Here is a 24,879-nt window from a genome sequence, read left to right on the forward strand (position 1 = left end):
GCTTATGCAATCTCTCGAAGTTCTCTTTCTCGATGCAAACATTTTCTGCCTGTTCATAATTCAAACGCACATTATGTGGACCAACAATTGCAGTGCTTTGAACAAAGAAAGCTCATTTTCCATGTAATCATCATATTAATCTTTCCACGTCAGTCAACATTCTGTACAATCATTGGTGCAAGCTTTGAAATCACAGCACACAAACTCTTTGGTGGAGTCAAAGGCTGATCTGTGATATAGTGTTGGGATTTATCATTTGCACCATTTTGAATTGATTTAACAAGCAGGAACTGGAATTTCATTTGACTCTTTGTACAATCCTACCAAGCTCTAACGTTATGCTGAAAAAGAAGCCTTCCTCAACGAAACAAAACACTTTGAGCAATTCAATGCATATTGAATCCTCTTTTGATTAACAAGTGCCAAAAAATATTTTACACTTGCTCCTGAGTTCTGTCTACTGCTTTTAAACTAAATCACACCAATCTATCAATATCGCTTTGATCTTCTGAATTATGAGCCATATTTACAGTTGAATAGAACATTCAAGTTTCAGCAGCACCATCTCGAAGATTATACCAAAATGGATGATGTCAACGTGACAAGAGGCTTCTATCCATTTTTAAACAGGCTGAATTTCGTCTCTTTTTTCGTGTTTTTGTGTTCTGAATTCTTGAATTGACTTCAATGAACAGTTTCAAATTTTGAATTCTGCAAAACCTGTACTTACTTTCATAGTTATTAATAGACAAAGACTTACACACATTTCATGCGGAATGTTCAAGGAACGAGAGACGCCAATTAAAGTTGATGTTTCTAATTTTATGGTTCTAGCGAGCATTGCATGCATACATAAGACTGCTTGGCCACTCGGTTGTCAGAGGTGAACATGTGTGGGTTTCAGTCTTAATTATTTAATTATTTGTTCACGAATTCGCTGCCTGAACTTGACAAATCTTCATGGATATGAAATTAAACTATCACCAAGTTAAACACAAGGAAGTAAGCACATGCTGTTAATCTCTCTATTCTCAATTGATGCAGATTTCCATGATGTGATGTTGGGTCGTCTCCACAAAGCTCAGCCCATCACGATTCGTGCGTTAGAATCAACGTGATTGGTTTCTCGCTCCACATGATGCAAATGAACAGAGCCTCCCGTGGTTTATAAGGTCGGTGCTCCGACACACACTGTTACACAGAACAGGTTTTAATTCCAGCATTGACTGCGTATGAAGTTCTGTTTGCTGGTGCAGAAACAATGAATATTTTCTTGTTTTCATGCCTTTTAGCCTGGTTACCAAGTAAGTACTGTTTCTCATCGATGTTACACATACAAGGACCATGTTCATATTATTGAAATTTCCTTGTCTGAAACTCTCCCGATGAGAAACAAATGTCATGTATTAAATATATTTTTCTCCGCACAGATGTCTTTACTGCATGGGTTGAACAAACACCGGGAACGGCAACAAAGGAGACAGGCGAATCACTGACCATCAATTGCGTCCTAAAAGATTCCAGCTGTGCATTGGATAGCACGTACTGGTATTTCACAAAAAAGGGCACAACATCGAAGAAGAGCTTATCAATTAGTGGACGATACTCGGAAACAGTGAACAAGGAAGCAAAGTCCTTTTCTTTGCGAATTCGTGACCTAAGAGTTGAAGACAGTGGTACATATCACTGTCAAGCATATAGTTATCACAGTAATAAACCTGATCTTCCACCAATACAAAAACACCTTCAGATCTTCTGTGAAGCAAATTTGCCTTGTTTTGGCATGTCAACGCTCAACATGCACTTTGAGGGCACTGCTCATGATACAGAACAGCAGGAGGCAAGTTCTAAAAGATAGTTAACAAAATTCAGCAGGGAAATTCAGAGAAGGGGCACTTGGATATTCAGTGCAGCTGTTGAACTTACAGTAACGTGCGAGCATTTATTTTTGCACTGTGATGTATCACTGTGACTGGTATGATGACCACAACAATCGAGAACTCGACGTCTGTAATACAGAAACTACCAGCACACATTGTTACCCGAACCGCAAACACTTTGATTTATTGGTTATCAGGATGGCCAGCTATTCCAGAGTTTGTTTGGATATGAAAATTGGTTTTCTGAAATAAATGAGAGAAGGTGCACATTGGTAGGAATCCAGGTTGCAGTTTGTGCATCGACTTGGTGTTTTTGTATGAATGACAATGGGAAGTTTTTACATTGCTGTGTGTGACTGTGTTACTGTACTGCCACAGTGACTAACCTGTGATTCCCGCAATACAGAAACGTCCTGTCACATGTGAATCCATTGCTCATATAAATTATTATCTGCATGCTTAAGTACCTCATGCTGAAATATTTCTTGCAACGTTTAGGGCCTGGCAACTGCTATCGACTGATTTTCATACTCCTTTAGCTGATTATTATGTGACTGTTAAAATCCTATTCACAAAGCAATATAGGTAAGTATCCAGTATTTGAAGAGTGGCTGAGAATTATAAACGTGACTGGGAATACAATATATGAAGGGAGTGATTTGCGTCACACTTGCTGGATCAATCAATCAATATCCTGGGGTATTGAAGAATCTTCACTTATTTTTGCAACAATGGATTTCTTGTGCTGGTGTGAAACAATGTGTAGCTGGGATTGCACAGTGACACAAGCCAGAGCACAAACCTCTCGGACAGTTATTCCTTTTTCTGCTTCTGATGAACATGATTCCATAATCAACTTTCTGTCATGAATGCTGTTTCATAGAATTAACATCAATTCCAATTCGTTCCATTCTGGAATTGTATGCAAGTTTCACGTTGATTAGAGATCAGCATGCTAACGTTTCCAATGTCACCCAAACTGGCATTGGAGATAGCGGGTATGTGAATGGATTTAACTTGTTCACAAATGAAGATTTGTTAATGCTGTGAATATATCTGGAAAATGGGAGAGAGGATGTGTTTTGGTATATTGATTATAGGACTTCTGCTTCACTGACACTTTTTGTATGGCGTTGAATGGGAGCTGATGGACTGTGACTACGACGTTTACGGAAGCGGCACCATTCTGACTGTGAAACCTGGTAAGTGTTCCTCTTGCTACTTATCGCTTCGATTTTGCAGTTTAGTTATTTAAAAATAAAGTTTTCTTGTTAAAACAGGCTCAACTGCGCAACGTGAGATTCAGAACATTTTCTAATCGATCTATTTTGTGTGCTGTATTTTATTGTCTTCCATTTCAAACTCATTTGCAGATTTTGTTTGAGCAAATATATGCTAATATACAAATATAGACGTAAATGTAGCTGAGGACAAGCCAATAGAGAATCTAAATGTTTAACTTGCTTGGCATGGAGTATATAAGATTTTATTTGCGTAGATGATGGCTTTAGCAGTTTACGCAGAAAACTGCCCAAGTTGTGAAGCTGTACTAAGGCATGTCAGTGTGCCATTGTTATGCAAAACTTCTAATCTGAACAACAAATCCAAGTCTAGATTGAGGAAATCTTTCTGCTAACAGTAATGTTTCGGATTGTGTCTAAAATCAATATTTTGATAGACAATCCTCATTATTTAACATAATTTCGATTACATTAACATTATCACAAATCAGCAAATTGACCGTCCAATTTTGAAACTGGAACAATTGTAACTCACCAAACCTGGGCTTGGTGAAGGTTGATTGGAGCTGAAATTCGTCTGCTCCAATTGCACAAAATGTGAATAATTGTGCACTGATTTTACCAGTGCCCTATATCAGACAACTAGTGGAGAGTAATTTCACTGTAATTTAGCACGAATCCAGATTATCTGAAACGTGCTCTCCCAGATACATGTCCACCTGTAGGTTGAAGTTTGTTGTGTTTAAGATGGTGTCGAAGATTTGAGAACTTTGAACCCACTACAGCTTTAGTGTAAAATGTTTACTTGACATTAAAGTGGAAATCATGTAGCCCATCTGTACGATATTAATTCCTAGAGTGGAATAGTCTTGCCTTGCTGATAATATTAATTGCTGTCCAATTCAATTCTTTTAACCACGTCAAGCTAAATAGTCTTTTGCCTTGCCCTCATGGATCCTCAGGACATCATACCGACCGAAGTAGGATCAATCAGTCGATGTGTGCACGACAGCATTGCTTTTGTGATGCAGTCACCTTGCTGTCGTATTCTTGGACAGGTATTTACGAGTGCAGGTGATAATAGGGGAACCCCAAATCAGTAGTTCATAATTGACAACAACGAACAAAAAGGGTCAGAAATCAGGTTTCACCTGACACAGGGGCAGAGATCAGAAAGTTTGTGATATAAAAAGAAAACTTGTTTGACGATAACCTGATGTCGTGTGACTTTTGACCTTGTCCACCCAGTTCAGCACAGGCACCTCCGAACAAAAAAAATGCAGCTTTGCCGTGGTATCAATCCCACAACAGGAAGCATTCACTGCACTAAACAACTTCTGCAATTTGGGCATTTTCAGACTAATGTGTGAACATAGAAAATTATTTTAGTGCATCTAGAGGGTGCGTAGAATAGTTTGCCCCGGCAGAAGGTAGTGTTGAGGAAAGTGTTAATCCTTTTAACTGTCCATCCCCTGAGATGTGATGGCCCTCAGGTTAAATCACCAACAGTCTTTTCCCTCTCATGAGAGAGCAGCCCCTGTGGTCTTGTAAGAATATGGTGTCTCAGCCAATAGCTTCATTTTTTTTCAGTTAATAGTTTCTTTGGGCATTCCATGGAATGCTGAGATGATGAAAACCGAACTTCAACTGTATTTAACTGAAATAGACGACAGAGATTTTCTGGTTTATTTTGACAGTTCTTTTCTCTTACGGTAAACATTGTAAAAAAAAACAATTGGATCTTGTCTATGCTAGTTGCTTTGAAATTTAAAAAAAATCCAAGTTTCCCAGCGGTATGAAGTTAATATCTACATTAATCACTATCTTCTAGCTAATTAGTGTCAGTGGTTCGAACTTGTTATTTCATTACGACGTCTGTCAGTATTTACAGAGGTCTGTCATTTTTATAGTTCTGCCAAATATTAATCACTGTAATGCACCAGTTTGTCTGTGATGCATCCATTATGGGGTGTGGGTTTGCTCGCTGAGCTGTAGGTTTGATATCCAGACGTTTCATTACCTCCAAGTGAAGGAGGTCGACACTGATGATGTTACCTAGCCAGGTAACGAAACGTCTGGATATCAGGCTACAGCTCAGTGAGCAAATCTACACCCTAAACCTCAACTCGAGCTACAAACCTTGCGAAGTATCAATTATTTCGTGGAAATTCCTTTCCTTTCAATTAATTCTGGGAATTCTGCTTTTTAAATGAATCTTGCAAGTCTAAAGTATATCTGTTATGTAGATTTTTTTTAGAAAGGGATATGGGCTTCGCCAACTGTGACAGCTTTCTTTTCGTTTCAACAAAGTCAGGGTACAATCTACTTTACCCTATAAAATATGGTGTAAACTGACTCTGTTCTTCATTATGATTTCGCAATTTTATTGTAGTTATTGGCAAGTTGTACCAAACCCATCGTTCAGTCCGACATGCAGTTTTATAAAAAAAAAGTTACAACCTCTAGCTGCTCGACAGGGTTCATTCATTCTGCCTTTCCTTGACTGTCTTTCATATTACTGGGAAATTGTATCCGAACTTCATCTGATTTACATTTTTTTAATAGACCTAATCATGGCATATCCACTACATATGCAGCATTCAAGTATCAATTCTGTCAGGAGGGCTACAAAGCCATTCCGACAAAGGCAGTTTTTCATTCCAGGGAATTGTCAGGTAACCCTTATCTGAACGGCCTCTGATGCATTCACATCTCATGTAACTGAGATGACCAATCAGACGCAGCACACAGTCCAGGAGGAATCTTTTATGTACCTGGTTTATCTGGAAAAAAAAGCTTCTGCACAATCCCGTCCAGTTTCCCATTTGACAAATCGCATCATTGTTTTAGTTTTCTGAATTATTTGCTGGCCAGATGTGCTAACGTCAAGTGATCCATCCTTTTGGACACCATCGTCTTTCTGCAACTCAGAGTTGCACAAAATGTCATCATTTTGATTGTTCTTTTCTGTTCCTCTTGCTAGATATTCATCCCTTTCACCAAATTACTACATTGCACGTCATTTACCGTGTTCTTATTCACACGTGGCAAGATATTCTTGTAGTTTAATTGGCCCTCTGATGACTTAATGCCTCTTTTTATTTTTGAGAGTTTGTTATGTTTGGCAAACGAAGCATGTCCCACTTAATCCAACACATAAATTACGAACAGTAGCAATTCCTCCAACAGTCCCTCTGGCACACCACTTGCCAACCTTAGGATTACTCCTGCACACCTACTGTCACTTTCAGCTATTCTCCTGTCCATTTCAGTATTGTACAGTCCTCTGTCTTTCATTATCCACTATCAACTTTGATTTGGCATTTAATTGAACATTTACGGGAACTCACCACGCACTGCAACCGACGATTCCCCTTTTATCCAGTAGATTTCTTAAACATGATTTCCCGTTCATAAAGCCGTGATTTCTTTGAACTTGTCCAGTTGCACCTTATTTTAAACAGCTTCTAACATTGCAAACTGACTTGTGCCATTTCTTGCTCGCTGTCTCAAAATGTTTTGATAAACTTGTTAAATGTGATGCATTGTTATTCTAAATGATTTCCCCAGCATTGGAGATGAATTGCAACAGTCAACACAGAATGTCAGTTATTTGAATGACATTTTCACTTTGGACGCAGGGATAATGTCACGAGGGGACAGGCAGGTCTCGGCCCGCAGCTGCAACTGTTTAGGCAGGACCGTTTCGCTGTTGCATGTCATTTCCCTGCTTTTCCCCTTCCTTCGATTTGCCGATTAATTGCATTTTCTAGAATGCTGCTTGTATTCTCTGTCATAAAAACTGTTGGAAAATAAGTGTTCTATTTATTTCTTCTCTGTTGCGTTTGACAGCATGATTTGTCAAACATTCATTTCTTGCATGACTAACTTTCACTTTGTAAATTATTTTATTTTCGAAAAAGTTACAGGACCTCGTCCTCTCTCTTTCTTTTAACTCACTGGTTAGCTTCCTATCATATTCTGATTATGCAATCTTTCTTTCTTAATTTTCAGACATTTCATTTCCGAACATTTTAATATTCTGTCTAATTTTCTGACTTACCATCTATTTATCCACAATCACACACGTTTTCCTGAATGTAGATATTATCGTAAACCACATAAACCAGTTCTGAAACTTGGAATATTCCTTACTCTTTGGAATGTACCTATTTAAGTGATCTGAAATGTCTCCTGACATGTTTGCCACTTTATCATGTTCGAATTCTCCTCCATCTGATTTTCCAGTTCACTTCAGCCAGCTCTGATTTCGTGTCCACAGAATATGATTTTTATTTAAAAAAAGAACCGTTGTCTATCTCTCACATTGATTGTATTATGCAATGGAGTTATTGTTGCTGATCCATAAGAGCGCCTTTCCAGTGAGATAATGAGTTAATCCAATTTCATTCCACCATTGCAGGATGTTCAATATAGGTTGAAAACTTGCGATTCGAATGAATGATTGCAAGATCTATTTTGATGAGCTGTCTTTGCCCATCTAACTTTCGCAGTTATTTTACAGATAATAGCTTGCATAATGATTTTTTGATTTTCTGACAAGCTGTTGCAATGCCTTCCTTTATGTTCTCCCTATTATATTGTTACACATGTTGACCCAAACAATGCTCCCACAAATGACTTCTTGAAATGGCAATTTTTCAGCTTTACTCAAACCCATTCCACGGGCTGCTTTTCTGAAATGGGGTCACCTCTCTCCCTTTCATAAAACAAGAACAGCAAACTCTGAAGAAATTCAGCCTTCCTGGAAGCATTGGTGGAGAGAAAGAGACAGAATATGCCTCCGGTCTGATGTGACTCTCTGAATGAACTGTAGAACTTGTATAGGTTTCCTACCCCACCCCTCCCCGTCATTTCTACATCATCTGCACGAATCCAATCTATATCATCTTGTGGGAAGGATAATGTTGAAGGCCAAGAGTAGTTTCATCACCTATTGGCCTCTGTATATGCTGACTGTCAGCATGGACCTCACTAATGGCAATTCGAACTAATGTAACTCTGTTACTTGCTGGAAACTATCACAAATTGATGCTTTCGCACCGCATGACGGAGAAGACATAAGCATATGCGTGAGAACATCAGTGTGCAGATGGAATCAGTTATTATGTAGGGTATGTTGTTCCCAAGACTGATATACATAGTCATTGCCATGGATGTTATTTATAACATTTGATATCTAAATTTACAGCAAAATGATGCAGTTTGTTGACAGTGTGCTTGCTGGAGAGCACGGAACAGTGGTCATGTGTAAAAGATTCAAAGAATGTAATCAACTCAATATTTCACTCGCGGGTTGATAGCTGCTGCATTCGTGTATTATTTCATTATAAAATTTCACATGCGATATCTTCTCGTGTTATTGATGACGTGACTGTTGAGTATTGGTAGACATTGGGGATTGATTAGAAGTCAGCAATAGCCCAGTTCATAAAGCAAGAGATTGTTAATCTCGGGCTTTTGTAATAGCAAAACCATGGCTGTCGTTGAATTTGAACAAATGGAAGAGAAAATAAATTCAAAAGTATTGTCTGACTTTGAGATGAAACGTTGATGGAGGAACAAGAAGTGCAATTCAGGATCTGGGCAGCAGAGCTCAGATCAGATTTACTTGAATGATTTTGAAGATGGGATCCCAGCACTGAGAATTGCAGAATAATCTAGAATACCTTTGAAAAGCTTGGAATTTCTGTTCACAGGTCAGCTGAGGTATTTTCGAGAGAGTAATTGATTTGATGGAACAAGCAGGTATTCCTGCTGATGGCTGTATTAAGTAGTCTGGTGAGTATAACACGGTCATGAGTAAACACCAAATTGTGAACAGTGTAGTCAGCTGCATTGGTGTAGAACATATTTGTTCACGTTAGCGGTGGAAAGGGATAGATATATAGGCCAGGAGTCATATCTGGGTAGAAGCAACTTTGATGCGATTAGGCAAGATTTAGGAAGCATAGGATGGGGAAGGAAACTGCAGAGGACCAGCACAATTGAAATCTGGAGCTTATTCACGGAACAGCTACTGTCTGTCCTTGTTAATTATATACATGTCAGGCAGGATGGAAGTTGTCGGGCGAGGCAGCCGTGGTTAAGTAACGAATTTGAGTCTCTTGCCAAGACAAAGAAGAGGCTTATGTTGGGATGAGACGTGAAGTCTCAGTTGGAACACTTGCGAGTTACAAGTTAGCCAGGAAAGACTCAAAGAGGGAGCTAAGAAGAACCAGGAGGGTACATGAGAGGTCATTAGTGGATGGAATGAGGGAAAACCCTGAGGCTATCATTCGGTATATCAGGACTAAAAGAGTGACTCGAGTAAGATTAAGGCAATGAAAGGTAGGAGTCAGAAGTTGTGAGTGGAGTCAGAGGAAATAGAGGAATGGCTAAATGAAACTTTTCCGTCAATCTTCACACAGGGAAAATACTATGTTGTTGAGGAGAATACAGAGATACAGGCCACTAGCCTAGATGGGATTGCGGTTCACAAAGAGGAGGTGTTTGCAATTCTGGAAAGTTTGAAAATAGATAAGTCCACTGGGCCTGATGGGATTTATCCTCGGATTCCCTAGGAAGCCGGAGAGGGGAGTGAAAAGCCTTTGGCTTTGATCCTGGTGTCTTAATTATCTACAGGAATAGTGCCAGAAGACTGCGAAGTAGCAAATGTCGTTCCCTTGTTCAAGAAGATGAGTACAGTCAACTCTGGTAATTGTAGAGCAATGAGCATTAGTTCGTTTATGGGTGTAGTGTAGGAAAAGATGGTAAGAGATAGAATGTATAATCATCTGGAGTGGATGAAGTTCATTAGGGACAGTAGATACGGTTTTGTGAAGGGTAGGACATGTCTCACAAATCTTACTGAGCGCTTTGAGAAAGTGACAAAACAAGTGGATGAGGGTAAAGCGTTTGACGTGGTGTTTTTGGATTTCAGTAAGGTATTTGATAAGTTTCCCACGGGAGACTATTTCAGAAAATGCAGAAGCATGGGATTGATGGTGATCTAGTGGTTTCCATAAAAAAATGACCAGATGAAAACAGACAGAGGTTGATGGTTATGAGAAATATTCGTGCTGGAGTTCATTTAATAGTCGTGTATCACGACGATCTGTTTTGGAGGCACTGCTGTTTGTCATTTTTATAAATGACCTGGACGAGGGTGCAGAAGGATGGGTTAGTAAGTTTGCAAATGAAACTAAGGTTTGTAGAGTTGTGGATAATGATTAAGGATGTTGTGGATTGCATTGAGACATAGATAAGCTGCCGAGTTGGGCTGAGAGATGGAAAATGGAATATAATGCTGAAAAGCGTGAGGTGATTCACTTTCGAAGGAGGGACAGGAATGCAGAGCACTGTGTTCATAGCAATATTCTTGGTACGTGTGGATGCACAGAGAGATCTTGGTGCCCATCTCCGCACATCTCTGAAAGTTATCAACCAGGTTGATAGGTTTGTTAAGAAGGCATACAGTGTATTAACTTTTATTAGTGGAGGGATTGAGTTTCGGAGCCAAGAAATTATGCTGCAGCTGTGTAAAACTCTGGTGCGGCCGCACTTGGAGTACTGTGCAGAGTTATGATCACTACATTCTAGGAAGGATGGAAAGAGTTCAGAGGAGATTTATTAGAATGTTGCCTGGTATGGAGGGAAGATCTTACGAGGGAAGGCTGAGGGACTTGAGGCTGTTTTCTTTCCAAAGAAGAAGGTTGAGAGGTGACTTAATTGAGACATATATGATAATCAGAGTGTTAGACAGGGCGAATAGTGAGAGCCTTTTACCTTGGATGGTGACGGCTAGCACAGGGGACATAACTTTACATTGAGGAGTGACAAATAAAGGACAGACTTCAGAGATATTTTCATTATTCAGTGAATAGTAGAGGCATGAAACGGCCTGCGTGCAACAGTAGTAGAATCGCCAAAGTTAAGGGCATTGAAAGGGCCATCGGATAGACATATGAATGAAAATGGAATAATGTAGGTTAGATGGGCTTCAGAACAGTTTCACAGATCGGTGCAATATCGAGAGATGAAGGGCCTGCATTGCACTGTAATATTCCATATTCTATGTTGTATAAAAAGAAAATGTGGTCTCGTTCCCTGACAGGAATGCTTTAAATTTACGAGATCCAATCAAAAATTAAATGGAAAGAAATCCATTTGTCTGTATTGAGAGCACAGGGAATTGTTTTTGAAAAGAAAAACGTCCAAATTAAGGGAAATATTAAGCGATGTCAATTTATGATCAAGATAAATGTTAGGTTCAAGGAATTTGGCTCCAGAAGGAGGGAAGTTCACAGAAGCAGTGGGTACATTATGCAACACCAAGGCGCGTAACATTTTGAAAGGTAATTTTAGGAAAAAAATGAGGTTGTGGGAATTAAGAATAAGATTTCGGCTATAAAATAGGCGTGAACTGTTCATTTCTACTTCCTGGTGAAATTCTGACAACTGTGATAGAAATCACAGTTCGACGATGGGGAATTGATCTATGTGTGCTGCCAACTTGTACAACGTGTTGGCGAGAACCGGGGAAACAGTCTGAGGATTCGAACTGGACCATTTAGGAGAAATTTGAGAAGACATTTGTTCACCTAAAGAGTGGTGAGAATGTGGATTTCATTACCACAAGAAGTAGTTGATACTAATATATTGAATGTGCAAAACAAGGGGCGAGACGGAGCACTTGGAGGGAACAGGATAAAATGTTGTGGGGAGAAAGCAGGATTAGGCTATTGATTTGGACGATGAGTAGGATCATGAAGAATGTCAGAGCAGGCTCGAAGGTCTGAATGGCCTGCTCCTGTTCCTATCTTCTATGTTTCCATTTTTTGATACCGTGGAGAATTTACTTGAGTAAGAAACAATTTTGTTCCCTCAAGTACTTGAACAAGGCCTCCAGATTCCTTTTGTCTCTGGTGTGTAAACGCACTTCTGTTGACTTGTCAAAACCACAATGATGTCAAAATGAAAAGATTTCTCAAAATTATTTCCTGATTATTACATGAGATCAAATTGTCTCGTTAGCAACAAATATAAAACAGATTATCGGAAATAAATAATTAATATTTCAATACTTGGTTTTTGTTTTAACATAGAAAGAAATGCTTTAAGAAGTAGATGGGACAAGGTTTAGGGAGCCGTATACAGAACGTCGAGTCTCGGAGGCTGAAAGTACATTGATTAGTTTTTGGACAGTTGAAATGAGGAATTCTTCAGAGGTTAGTGCATCAACACAAATGTCTCACACGATTTCAGCTCGAGGAAATGTTAGAGTTAGAGTTGAGTGAAGTAATTGAGAGGTTGAGTAAAAGGAAGAGAATTCTGAAATCGAAGGATTGTTTGACATGACGAAATTATATCACAAAGCAGAGAGCCGGTCCTGCGTACTTGGCCTGAGATTAAGACATTCGCTGCTGAAAATGTGTTGCTGGTCAAAGCACAGCAGGCCAGGCAGCATCTCAGGAATAGAGAATTCGACGTTTCGAGCATAAGCCCTTCATCAGGAATGAGAGAGAGTAGCCAAGCAGGCTAAGATAAAAGGTAGGGAGGAGGGACTTGGGGGAGTGGCGATGGAGGTGGGATAGGTGGAAGGAGGTCAAGGTGAGGGTGATAGGCTGGAGTGGGGTGGGGGCGGAGAGGTCAGGAAGAAGATTGCAGGTTAGGAGGGCGGTGCTGAGTTGAGGGAACCGACTGAGACAAGGTGGGTGGAGGGGAAATGAGGAAACTGGAGAAATCTGAATTCATACCTTGTGGTTCGAGGGTTCCCAGGCGGAAGATGAGGCGCTACTCTTCCAGCCGTCGTGTTGTTATGTTCTGCCGGTGGAGGAGTCCAAGGACCTGCATGTCCTCGGTGGAGTGGGAGGGAGAGTTAAAGTGTTGAGCCACGGGGTGGTTGGGTTGGTTGGTCCGGGCGGCCCAGAGGTATTCTTTGAAGCGTTCCGTAAGTAAGCGGCCTGTCTCACCAATATAGAGGAGGCCACATCAGGTGCAGTGGATGCAAGAGATGATGTGTGTGGAGGTACAGGTGAACTTGTGGCGGATATGGAAGGATCCCTTGGGGCCTTGGAGGGAAGTGAGTGTGGAGGTGTGGGCGCAAGTTTTACATTTCCTGCGGTTGCAGGGGAAGGTGCCGGGGGTGGAGGCTGGGTTGGTGGGGGGTGTGGATCTGACGAGGGAGTCACGAAGGGAGTGGTCCTTGCGGAACGCTGATAGGGGAGGGGAGGGAAATATACCCTTGGTGGTGGGGTCCGTTTGGAGGTGGCGGAAATGACGGCGGATGATACGTTGTATGCGGAGGTTGGTGTGGTGGTAGGTGAGAACCAGTGGGGTTCTGTCTTGGTGGCGGTTGGAGGAGCGGGGCTCAAGGGCGGAGGAGCGGGAAGTGGAGGAGATGCGGTGGAGGGCATCGTCGATCACGTCTAGGGGGAATCTGCGGTCCTTGAAGAAAGAGGCCATCTGGGCTGTGCGGTGTTGGAACTGGTCCTCCTGGGAGCAGATGTGGCGGAGACGAAAGAATTGGGAATATGGGATGGCGTTTTTGCAGGGGGCAGGGTGGGAGGAGGTGTAGTCCAGGTAGCTGTGGGAGTCAGTCGGTTTATAATAGATGTCTGTGTTGAGTCGGTCGCCCGAGATAGAGATGGAAAGGTCTAGGAAGGGGAGGGAGGAGTCTGAGACAGTCCAGGTGAATTTGAGGTCGGGATGGAAGGTGTTAGTAAAGTTGATGAACTGTTCAACCTCCTCGTGGGAGCACGAGGCAGCGCCGATACAGTCATCGATGTAGCGGAGGAAAAGGTGGGGGGTGGTGCCAGTGTAGTTATGGAAGATGGACTGTTCCACATATCCTACGAAGAGGCAGGCATAGCTGGGGCCCATGCGGGTGCCCATAGCAACTCCTTTAGTTTGGAGGAAGTGGGAGGATTGAAAAGAGAAGTTATTCAGGGTGAGGGCCAGTTCAGTCAGTCGAAGGAGGGTGTCAGTGGAAGGGTACTGATTGGTGCGGTGGGAAAGGAAGAAGCGGAGGGCTTTGAGTCCTTCGTGATGGGGGATGGAGGTGTACAGGGACTGGATGTCCATAGTGAAAATAAGGCGTTGGGGACCGGGGAAGCGAAAATCCTGGAGGAGATGGAGGGCGTGGGTGGTGTCCCGAACGTAGGTGGGGAGTTCTTGGACTAAAGGGGACAGGACCGTGTCGAGGTATTGGGAGATGAGTTCCACCTGGGAACCCTCCAACCACAAGGTATGAATTCAGATTTCTCCAGTTTCCTCATTTCCACACCCCCCACCTTGTCTCAGTCGGTTCCCTCAACTCAGCACCGCCCTCCTAACCTGCAATCTTCTTCCTGACCTCTCCGCCCCCACCCCACTCCAGCCTATCACCCTCACCTTGACCTCCTTCCACCTATCCCACCTCCATCGCCCCTCCCCCAAGTCCCTCCTCCCTACCTTTTATCTTAGCCTGCTTGGCTACTCTCTCTCATTCCTGATGAAGGGCTTATGCTCGAAACGTCGAATTCTCTATTCCTGAGATGCTGCCTGGCCTGCTGTGCTTTGACCAGCAACACATTTTCAGCTGTGATCTCCAGCATCTGCAGACCTCATTTTTTACTCTGAGATTAAGACACTGCAGAAGGTGATTAGAAGACCCAAAGTTAGAAATTGGGAGTTTGGTCAGGGATGCATTTTCTAGATTGTACAAATTTGTCTTCATGTTTGAGCAGTAGATAAGCTCACCGTCAAATCAGACAGTGAAGTTAGATATAAAAATAGGTTGTCTTAACGAGGAAGTTGAGTGGCGACCATTTGGAGGTTTATAAAATCATGAGAACAATGTAAAAGGTAAATATTAAAGTACATTCCCGATGGGATATGAGTCCAAATCTGGAATGGATAGTTTTAAGGTGAGATGGAAAAGATTTAAAGGAATCTGTGCTTCAGGTTTTTTTTTGCACAGAGCGTGGTGTGTATATGAAATGACCTTCCAGAGAAAGTGGTAGATGTCGTACTGTAACAAAATTTAAATGATTTTCGGAAGGTAAATGAAGAGGAAATGTTTGTAGAATATGGACCAAGTATCAGCAAATGAAGAAGGCCCTTGGAATGCTGTCTGTTATTGGTCAGTGCACTGAGTATGAGTTGGTAGGTCATGTGACAGCTGTACACGATATTGCTTCGGCCGCTTTTGGAATATTGTCTGTAGTGCTGGTCTCTACAGCTTTCGGAAGAACGTTCTGAAAATTGAAAGACTTCAGAAACGATTTACAAGGATGTTTCTAGGGTTCACGGATTTGAGCTATAAGAGAGCTGAATTGGCTGGGAGTATTTCCCTTGGTGCGTCAGAAGCTGATTTGTGACCATATCGAAGTATATAACATTATGGATGGTAATGAGAACTTAAATAGACAATGTATTTTCCCCTGTGTGAGGGAGTCCAAAGATGGAGGGTGAAGGATTAAGGTGAGAGCGGAAGATATGAAAGACTTCTAAACGATAGTTTTTTTTTCTCACTGAGGATGGTGCATGTATGGATTGAGCTACCAGTTGGAGGTTTGCAAAATTCCATGATTCAAATCGCATTTGAATGGGTAAATGAATAATAAGGGTTTAGAAGGACATAGGCCATGTGCTGGCAAATGGGACAAGACTAATTTCAGATATCTGGTCGGCATGGAAGAATTTGACCAAAGCGTTTGACTCTTTGTTATCAATGATTCTATGACCCAAATGTCACATGTTCAATTTAGAAAAACTGTTCAGCGTGGACGAATTTGACTGAAATGTTTCTTTCTGCTCCTTGGACTCTATCAGTCGAACAAGTGTGGAGCTCACCTCAAGGTTAAATATGATGCCAACGTTACAAGGAACCTCATATAGCAACATGATGTTCTGATACAATAATAATCTTATTTTTTGGGTATGATTTGAGAGTAATCGATTGTACATGACATCACCGAAACAATGTAGCCATCTATACACAAGAGAGTAAGTCTTAATTTGTAATTTTAGGCATACAGCCTTCTCCACCAGTCATCAGTCTACACTACTCTGCAACTGAAGAACAGAGGGCAAACAGATTTCTTCAGCTGATTTGTCTCATCACCGGGTACTATCCTGAAAGAATTGCATTGACCTGGCAGAAGAACGGAAATACCATAAGTTCTGGCGTTACAACTACGTCTCCAACGAAAACAGCGACCAATGATTTTAGCTCTACAAGTTTGCTGAAAGTGCCACTGCAGGAATGGAACAGCGGCTTTGTGTACAGTTGTCAAGTTTCTCATTCTGCTTCCAATAGTAACCAGAGAAAAGAAATTAGTTCAACATCGGGTAAGAAAACTAAACAAACTCACAAGCTCACATTCATTACCATAATCAGTTTTGTCATAAATATTAGACAAGATGGAAAATTATTTTGTTGGTTTATTACTGCGGATGAAGCATTCTTGAATTAGTTGCAGTGAGTAATATCAATGGGAATTTGTAGTCCAGAGAAATGTTACAGCAAAAATGAGTCAAAATGAACCAGGTACCTAAACCCACTCTTTCAAAAAGATAGTTGAGAATAACCTATGAAATTATTTCCCTTTGCTCTGTATAGGTCTGACCAAAATAACCAAAGTTCTTGGAAAAAGACAGAGGAAAAAGACAGATATAGAGCCATTATGAAGAAAGCAAGTGAATGAGAGAGATTAGTGAGCAAACCTCTTAACTGACAAGTTTAGGCAGAGTTTCTGGATATGCTCGCTATTCAAAATTCTTTATACAACGTGGTAGTCCCCCGCTTTTTCTTATTTTCCGAGTCAATTCAGAGTAGCAAAATAAAGCCTTGACACTGCACACACTTCATCACAAAGGAATCATTTTCAACAATGCGTATTTCTAAAGCTGTGGCTAGTGAGGATTTAGTATTGTCTGTTGCCGATTGTTGCCATGCAATTGTAGAAAGGATGTATTGGGGGGTTGGGGGGTGGGGGGAGGTGAGAATGTTCAGAGTAGCTTAGGGGAGAGATAAGTTGTCTGGTGGAACAGAGATAGAAATTTGTTATTGGAAGGGGTGCGACATAAACAACAGGCATGCGCCAATATGTTTATTTGGAACATTTATTACATAGATCATTTTTTAAGCAGGACTTTAAAATACCCATTGGTGATAACGATCTCAATGACCTTCTGTGCTTAAAATGCATCGACCATCACAATGTAGTAAATTTTCTCCGTCTCTACCTGTCTACCTTGCTCTACAACTCTCTTTTATTCCTGTCAGTTTTTTTCTCACACACAAACAAACCCAGGACACACGAAAGAGAGAGAAAGAGGGAGAGAGACGGTTGCATTTTTCATCCCTTCCTTGTTCACTGATTTTGACATTCTTGTTGCGCTCCTGATTACATTATTGGATCACGGAACAGAATCTGAATCTCGGATTTCTCTCTGACAGAGATAGCTGTATTATTAAGGGAGCCATTGGTTGAAGAAATCTGGATCAATAAAAGTGCCATTCTGGTTTGTGAAGTGCTTTCTACAGTTTCCAGTGGGGTAGTTATCTCTTGGATGGTGGATGGAAAGGTGCGGAATGAAGGCGTTCAAATTGAAGCAGCGAACAGAAACCAATATGTGACAATCAGCCGCTTGACGAGCACCGTGGACGAGTGGCAGAGTGGGGTGGAATACACATGTTCTGCAAAACAGGATCAATCATCACCCGCAGTATCAAAACGAACAAGAATGGCAAGAGGTTGGTGACAAGAACAATGTATTTGTACATGTCATTTAATGAGCGAGGAAATACTAAAAATGTATGTACTTCTATTACAGTTAAATCAATGAAGCCATATATCCGTCTCCTGCCTCCATCACCAGAAGAAATTCAGAACAGCAGCTCTGCTACTCTCACATGTTTGCTGAGAGGATTCTATCCTGACAAAATAAGCGTTTTCTGGGAGAAAGATGGAGCTTCTGTCAACGAGAACATCACCAATTTCCCCACTGCTCTGGAACAGGACCTGACCTACAGCGCACGGAGCCTCCTCATTTTACCTGCAGCGGAATGGAAGAGTGGCGCAAAATACACCTGTACTGCCTCGCATCCACCTTCACAGTCCACTGTGAAAAGGGTCATCAGAAGCCCGAAAGGTAAGGACAGTGTTCTAGCAACCATGTTCAACATGAACACTTTGTGTTAAATATCAACAGAACATGAAATCTTAACCAAACATTTTAAGGTTCCAGCAATTTTAAAATGCACAAGATCTCTGGGAATGAAACACCTTTAGCAAACTGCACATGGCTATGAGGTAAACAGCAGAAGCAATAACATCCACAAGCGCATGGTCTCAAGGAGTGTGAAGACTGCTGATATTAAAAAAAGGAAGGAACCTCTTGTGGCGCATTGCCCTCTTGTGGCATCCTGGACCAAGATGCTTGTGTTTACTTTCCACCTCCTCCAGAGTTGTGTGTTGAGGTATCTGAACAGGTTGACGAGAAAAATAGGTTAACTAAAAACTTATGTTAAGAGAAAGGGCTGAAACACAAGGTTAATGCTTGAAGGCGTGTTGCCTTTCGAGAACAATGAAATTTGTTGAGTGGATGATTGTGTCGAAATGATTTTGTGTTTTGCTTGCTTCTGTCACTGCTTCATGCTCCTCCTTTGATACCAGCTCGAGCGGTTGCTGACAGTCAACTGAAAGGTACTTAGAAATGCAAACATTTCTCGACGAGTAGAATTCATGCACATGAATTAATGTGTGCATTGGAAGGATTATATTATTCAGCCCTTTGACCATGGAGAATTAGTGGGCGGCACGGTGGCACAGTGGTTAGCACTGCTGCCTCACAGCGCCAGAGACCCGGGTTCAATTCCCGACTCAGGCGACTGACTGTGTGGAGTTTGCACGTTCTCCCCGTGTCTGCGTGGGTTTCCTCCGGGTGCTCCGGTTTCCTCTCACAGTCCAAAGATGTGCGGGTCAGGTGAATTGGCCATGCTAAATTGCCCGTAGGGATAGGTAAGGGGTAATGTAGGGGTATGGGTGGGTTTCGCTTCGGCGGGTCGGTGTGGACTTGTTGGGCCGAAGGGCCTGTTTCCACACTGTAAGTCTAAGTCTAATCTAATCTAATCACATGGAGGACATTGACAATGGATGTTGTAGATTACCGATGGACAGAGGTAAGATACAGCCCTGGATTGAGGGTGCCAAGTGGAATTTAATGCGGAAAGCTGTGAGGTGGTTCACTCTGGAAATAGTTAAATGTGTCAAGAGTACAAGGGGTACATGGTGAGATGTTTGGTGCAGAGAAACCTTCTCTCAAGAAGAAAATTGGTAAGTCGGGATAGTACTGCAATAACAACAAAATAGAATTGATTTCGGAAGTCTGAATTGAAAAATAATATTTCGAAGAGGAAGAGCAGGAATGGCAGAATCTATGTAGAGAAAAATAGGTGCAGATGAGCAGAGGGATCTCAATGTCCATGTGCAGAGATCTTTGGAAGTTGCCACCCATGTTGATAGAGTTATTAAGAAGAATTAAGCTATTTTAGTTTTGATTGGTAGAGGGAATGAGTTTCGGAACCATGAGTTCATATTACCTCTGTGAAAAACTCTGGTGCGGCCACAGTTGAAGTATTGCGTAGAGTTCTCGTCACCACACTATAGGAAGGATTTGGAAGTTTTGTAAAGGGTTCAAAGGAGATTTACTGGGATGCTGCCTGATACAGAGGCAAGTTCTTATCAGAAATGCTGATGGACGTGAGAATGTTTTCGTCAGAGTGAAGAAGTTTGGGATGTGACTTCATTGAGATATATAAGATAATCAGAGGCTAAGATAGGGTGGACAATGAGAGCCTTTATCTTCGATTGGCAATGGATAGCACGCAGGGACATAGCTTTAACTTAAGTGTGATAGACACGGACAGAGGTCTGAGGTAGTTCCTTTATTCACAGAGTAGTAGGAGCATGGAACGCACTGCCTGCTACAGTAATTGACTCGCAAACTTGAAGGGCATTGACATGGTCATTGGATATGGATATGGACGAGAATGGCATAGGGTAAGTTAGATTGGCTTCAGAGTAGTTTTACAGGTCGGGGAAAGATCGAGGGCCGAAAGGCTTGCACTGCGTTGTAATGTTCCATGTTTCATATTCTAGATGATTAATTTCATTTTGATCAGTATTTTTTTCACAATTCCATTCCCGCCTCGATCATTTAATTGCATGAGCTGAAAGGTTTTGAAAAAGCAAGACTATTTGGATGGAACTGATCATGGAACGTAAAATATGAACCACCTATTGAGGAAGAAATGGTAATGGAGCGCAACTGAACTCAGGTCGCGAATCGACAAATTCATGTTAACAGTCTGCTAGGTTGAACAGAGTCGCAGCGGAATAGATGAACTCAGGACAGCCAGAGGAAAAGCAAGTATTCATACTTAAGAGTTTGGAATGCGAGACAGTAATATTAATCAACAAGAGAGTAGTTTTTTCAATATTCTCCCTCCCAGACAACCTGACAGAGGCAGTGACGTAACAGAGGAACTGCATAAGCTTTGCAATATGCGCACAAAATAAAATTATGCCGTTTGAAGTACAGAATAGACATGAAGCATCATTCCTCACAAGTATTATTGAAACTTTCAGAGATAACCCGTTCTGTGAATTTTGTAATTGTACGAAAATTTAAGGTAACAATACAAGCAGAACATTCAAGAACCTTCTTTTCATTTGTACTTTACGTCATGCACAAAGAAAGTAACTGTTATTGTACTAAGAGCAACCATTTTGCCTTTAGCAATCTAGAAGCATGCTTTCCCCTACGTTATGCATTCCTTTAAAATTATCACGATTCTGAACAACTGTTAGTTTTGGCTATTCCCAACACCAGAGTTGAGAACTGAAAGACATGTGCTCGCAATATTTTAGATTTCCTCACTTAACACTCTACAAAGATGAGTAATATGAAAAACATCTCTTGAATGTGTCCTTGACTGGAACTGAATCATGCAGCAAGTATCTTTTATTTTCAAATAAAAGCCTGCCTAGGAAATAGGGAGCAAAGTCAGTTGAAAGGATGCAATCAATAAAATGCAGTTTGATACCAGTTCAATTTCTCCATGAGTTTTTCTGACACAGAGCAAATAATGTAAGCTCATGTACAGGGGACACATATGATATGTGTTTGCTCGTCTGGGACCGGATTCCGATAAATGCAGTTCATGTGGCAGCAACTGTCTTCTGACATTGGTAACTGCAATAGGTGAAAATGTGCAGCACTCGAATGGAGACATTAGACCTCAGTATACCCAAGGCAGAGCAGTTTCCAAACTGTTCAAGATTATATCAGAAATATTACTGAAGGCTTATCCATAATATTCAGAGTGAATGCAACCAGTACGAAAAGGAAGACACAGCATCTGATTAACTAAGCCTAAACGATCTCAGAAAACAGATAACAGATCGCAGTAAGTAAAACTATTTGCAACTCTAGTAGTGTTTTGGAATTGATTTCGATATCGCAGCCTGAAAACATGCATTCTTTTCTGTTTCCAGGTGATTGCCGTCAGACAGATATTGCTGTCCATCTACTGAAACCTCCGTTCGAAGAGATTTGGACACAAAAGACAGCGACCATTGTGTGTGAAATCATTTACAGCAACTTAGAAAACATCAACGTTTTCTGGCAGGTGAATGGGGCTGAAAGAACAAAAGGAGTCAAGACAGAAAATCCTGTTTGGAACGGAAGTAAATTCACCATTTTGAGCAAACTTAAAGTCATTGCATCAGAGTGGGACAGCGGTGCCGAATATGTTTGCTTGGTAGAAGACAGTGAATTACCAACACCAGAGAAAGCTTCTCTCAAGAAGAAAATTGGTAAGTCGGGATAGTACTGCAATAACAACAAAATGGAATTGATTTCGGAAGTCTGAAATGAAAAAAAAATATTTCGAAGAAACAGAGCAGGAATGGCAGAATCTATGTAGAGAAAAATAGGGTTAACGTTTCCAGTCCAGTATGCATCTTCCTAAAAATAGTAATTTACGATATTTTGATATAAGCCTGACTCATAAACTAGTTCAATGGAAAAAGAAATCCTGTCAAACCATTAATGCGTTATAGTAAATGGCCCCAAATCAGCAGCAGCAAGTGGCTCACTGGTTGTCACTGCTGCCTCAGGGCACAGGTTCAATTCCAACTCTGTGGAGAGGGTTCCCAAGTTGACGTGGGCTTCCATTGCGAGCTCCAGTTCTCGTCGAATATGTGCAAGTTGGATGGATTGGCAATGGGGTACGTGCTTTTGTCGGGAGTGGGTCTTTGAGGGATGCTCTTTGGCGTGTGGGTATGGACTTGTTGGGCCGAATGGTTTGTTAAAACGCTATGAGGAAATCATGGAAAGTCAATAGCCGTGGCTTCTTCTTTAATGAAAATGAGCGTGAAGAACTGTAAGTGGATGAATCATTTGCACTCCACGAATAGCAATCTTTACAAAATGTATGATTGGCTCCAAGATTTAAACCAGCAAAGTAGGGGACATGAAATGCTGTAGCATTCAGAAATATTTGCAGTCTGACAGATACTAAATATTTTATAAACTATATGCATTACTAGCAATGAAATTCTAATACAGATGTAAGATGGTTTCAGCTAAACAAACATCACTCTCTTTGCAGACGACCAAATGCGTCCGCCTCAGGTTTATCTCATGCAGCCATCAACAGACGAGATTGACGCTGAGAATTCAGCGACCCTTATGTGTCTCGTCACCAGCTTTTACCCAGCTGAGATCTACATTGGCTGGATGGCTAATGACACCCTTTTGGATACCGGGTACCGAACCCAATTGGATAGCCAGGCGGGGAATGGTTCCAACTTCGTGACCAGCAGGTTGAGAGTCACAGCGGCGGAATGGAACAATGACATCACTTACTCCTGCTTAGTGGGGCACCCATCCCTCAGCCGGGAGTTAATCAGGAGTACAAATAAATCTCATGGTAAACCGACAGCTGTCAATGTTTCAGTCGTACTAAGCGATATTGTTAAAACCTGCACATAACTTGCAGTGATTGACTAACTGTTTTCCATAGATAGGTTCATGTTACTATGGTAATAACTGTTAGAGTAACTGTTTAAGCATTTTCAATTCTTTGCACGCATCAGTCACATTTAAGATCAGTGATCACTTTTGTAAAAAAGAAAGCAGCTACTATTCCAAATTGCATCTGTTGGTAAAAGATAATTAAGCTTAGACTCTGAAATGTAAAGAAAGCATTGTCTTTTAATTCTGATCGTTCTGAAGATCGCTTGAAACGTTCCACCCCGCTACTGCAGGAAAAATACACCGTGTTTAAGTCTGTATGTGGCTCCGATGGTTGTAATAAATGCAGAATGGAAATACTTTGACTTACGTATTCTTGGTTTGCATGCATAGTACTTCCAGAAAGATGATTTTGACATTGATTGAAATGTGTGTGATACCCACTTGTGAGAAGTCAGCACTACAGCTTGTTTACACGTGCAGACCTTTAGAGCCACTCGGCTTCACTCTGAGTAAGCCACACTTATCCTCACCATTTTTGGCTGCACTCCTCCATCATGCAGAGCCAATGGGCTATCGCGTGGTTAAATAAAATGATTGAAGATATTGTGGTGTCAACTTGTTCAGTGTTGCGAATCAGTTCTCCAAATTGGCCTGACCTTCATGTAGCCAGTCTTGCCAAGTACTCTACGTCCAGTCGTGACGTCCAGTCATAGTCTGTCGTATTTGTGTTGCATTTTCACAAGGATCCCTGCTTGAGCCCTCATCCTCAGCAGGCTACACGCATTCCATCACAGAGATCATTCTAGCAAGCTCAGACTCCATTTCGACACTGATATCAGATAATTCTCTCTCACAACCGTCTATTTTACCTCTGTGTATGTCTAATACATTCGCAGACATGACATAAAATCAAACAATGCTTAATCCACAATCATTGCCCTTTTGTCTGTGGACAACTCAGGTTCGTCACTCATTGGCATCATTCAGCTTTTGTCCATTTCCTGTGGTGACAGTTGTTTTCTTTTCTGACTTGAAATTCGACATAAATGGAATATCTAAGTCCATCAATCAACCCAAACGAAGACTGCCATTTTCTGGTTTGTGTGCTTTCACCAAAATCATATGATTCAAACTGACTGTTTCACCCATTCGTTGTCTGCTATATATCTTTCATTCTCTATAGTCTTAAATTTACACCAAACTGAATTACCAGGTATATGAATTCGTTGAATTTCCCATTTATCAACACTACTGAACTTTTCAACCATGTCTATTAATGCTTCCCGTGCAAAACGCTTCCTCACTTATCAAAATAATATTCAGTGAGTCAAATTCGTGTTTGGATACCCTTGCATTCATTTAACCCGTCTTTGCATGTATTCCATAGAACATAGAACATAGAACAATACAGTGCAGAACTGGCCTTTCGGCCCGAAATGTTGCAAAAACATATGGACTTTTCTCAGCTCGACGCCATACACTATCCCCAAATCATCCATGAGCTTATCTAAGGATTGTTTAAATCTCCCTATTGTGGATGAGTTGACTACCTTAGCATGTAGGGAATTCCCCGCCCTTACCACTCTCTGTGTAAATAACTTGCCTCTGACATCAATCTTAAATCTATCACCCATTAATTTGAAGTTATAATACAGTTATAATTCTGATACAGTATGAAGAATTTCACTCTTACAGCATCATTCCTGCGTCAGTGTAAGAATCGT

At 41.2% G+C, this 24,879-nt stretch overlaps 1 gene segment (V, D, J or C); it reads left to right on the forward strand.

Moving 5' to 3' along the window:
- Positions 1-1,261: 1,261 nt before the first annotated feature.
- Positions 1,262-23,170, forward strand: LOC132828677 (Ig heavy chain C region-like). The segment is given in 8 exon segments: positions 1,262-1,304; positions 1,431-1,732; positions 3,040-3,082; positions 16,136-16,456; positions 17,568-17,864; positions 17,945-18,262; positions 21,670-21,990; positions 22,788-23,170. Coding segments are annotated over 8 exon segments (2,028 nt in total).
- The last annotated feature ends 1,709 nt before the right edge of the window (positions 23,171-24,879 follow it).

This window comes from Hemiscyllium ocellatum, chromosome 27, assembly GCF_020745735.1.
Source record: "Hemiscyllium ocellatum isolate sHemOce1 chromosome 27, sHemOce1.pat.X.cur, whole genome shotgun sequence".
Taxonomy (NCBI): Eukaryota; Metazoa; Chordata; class Chondrichthyes; order Orectolobiformes; family Hemiscylliidae; genus Hemiscyllium; species Hemiscyllium ocellatum.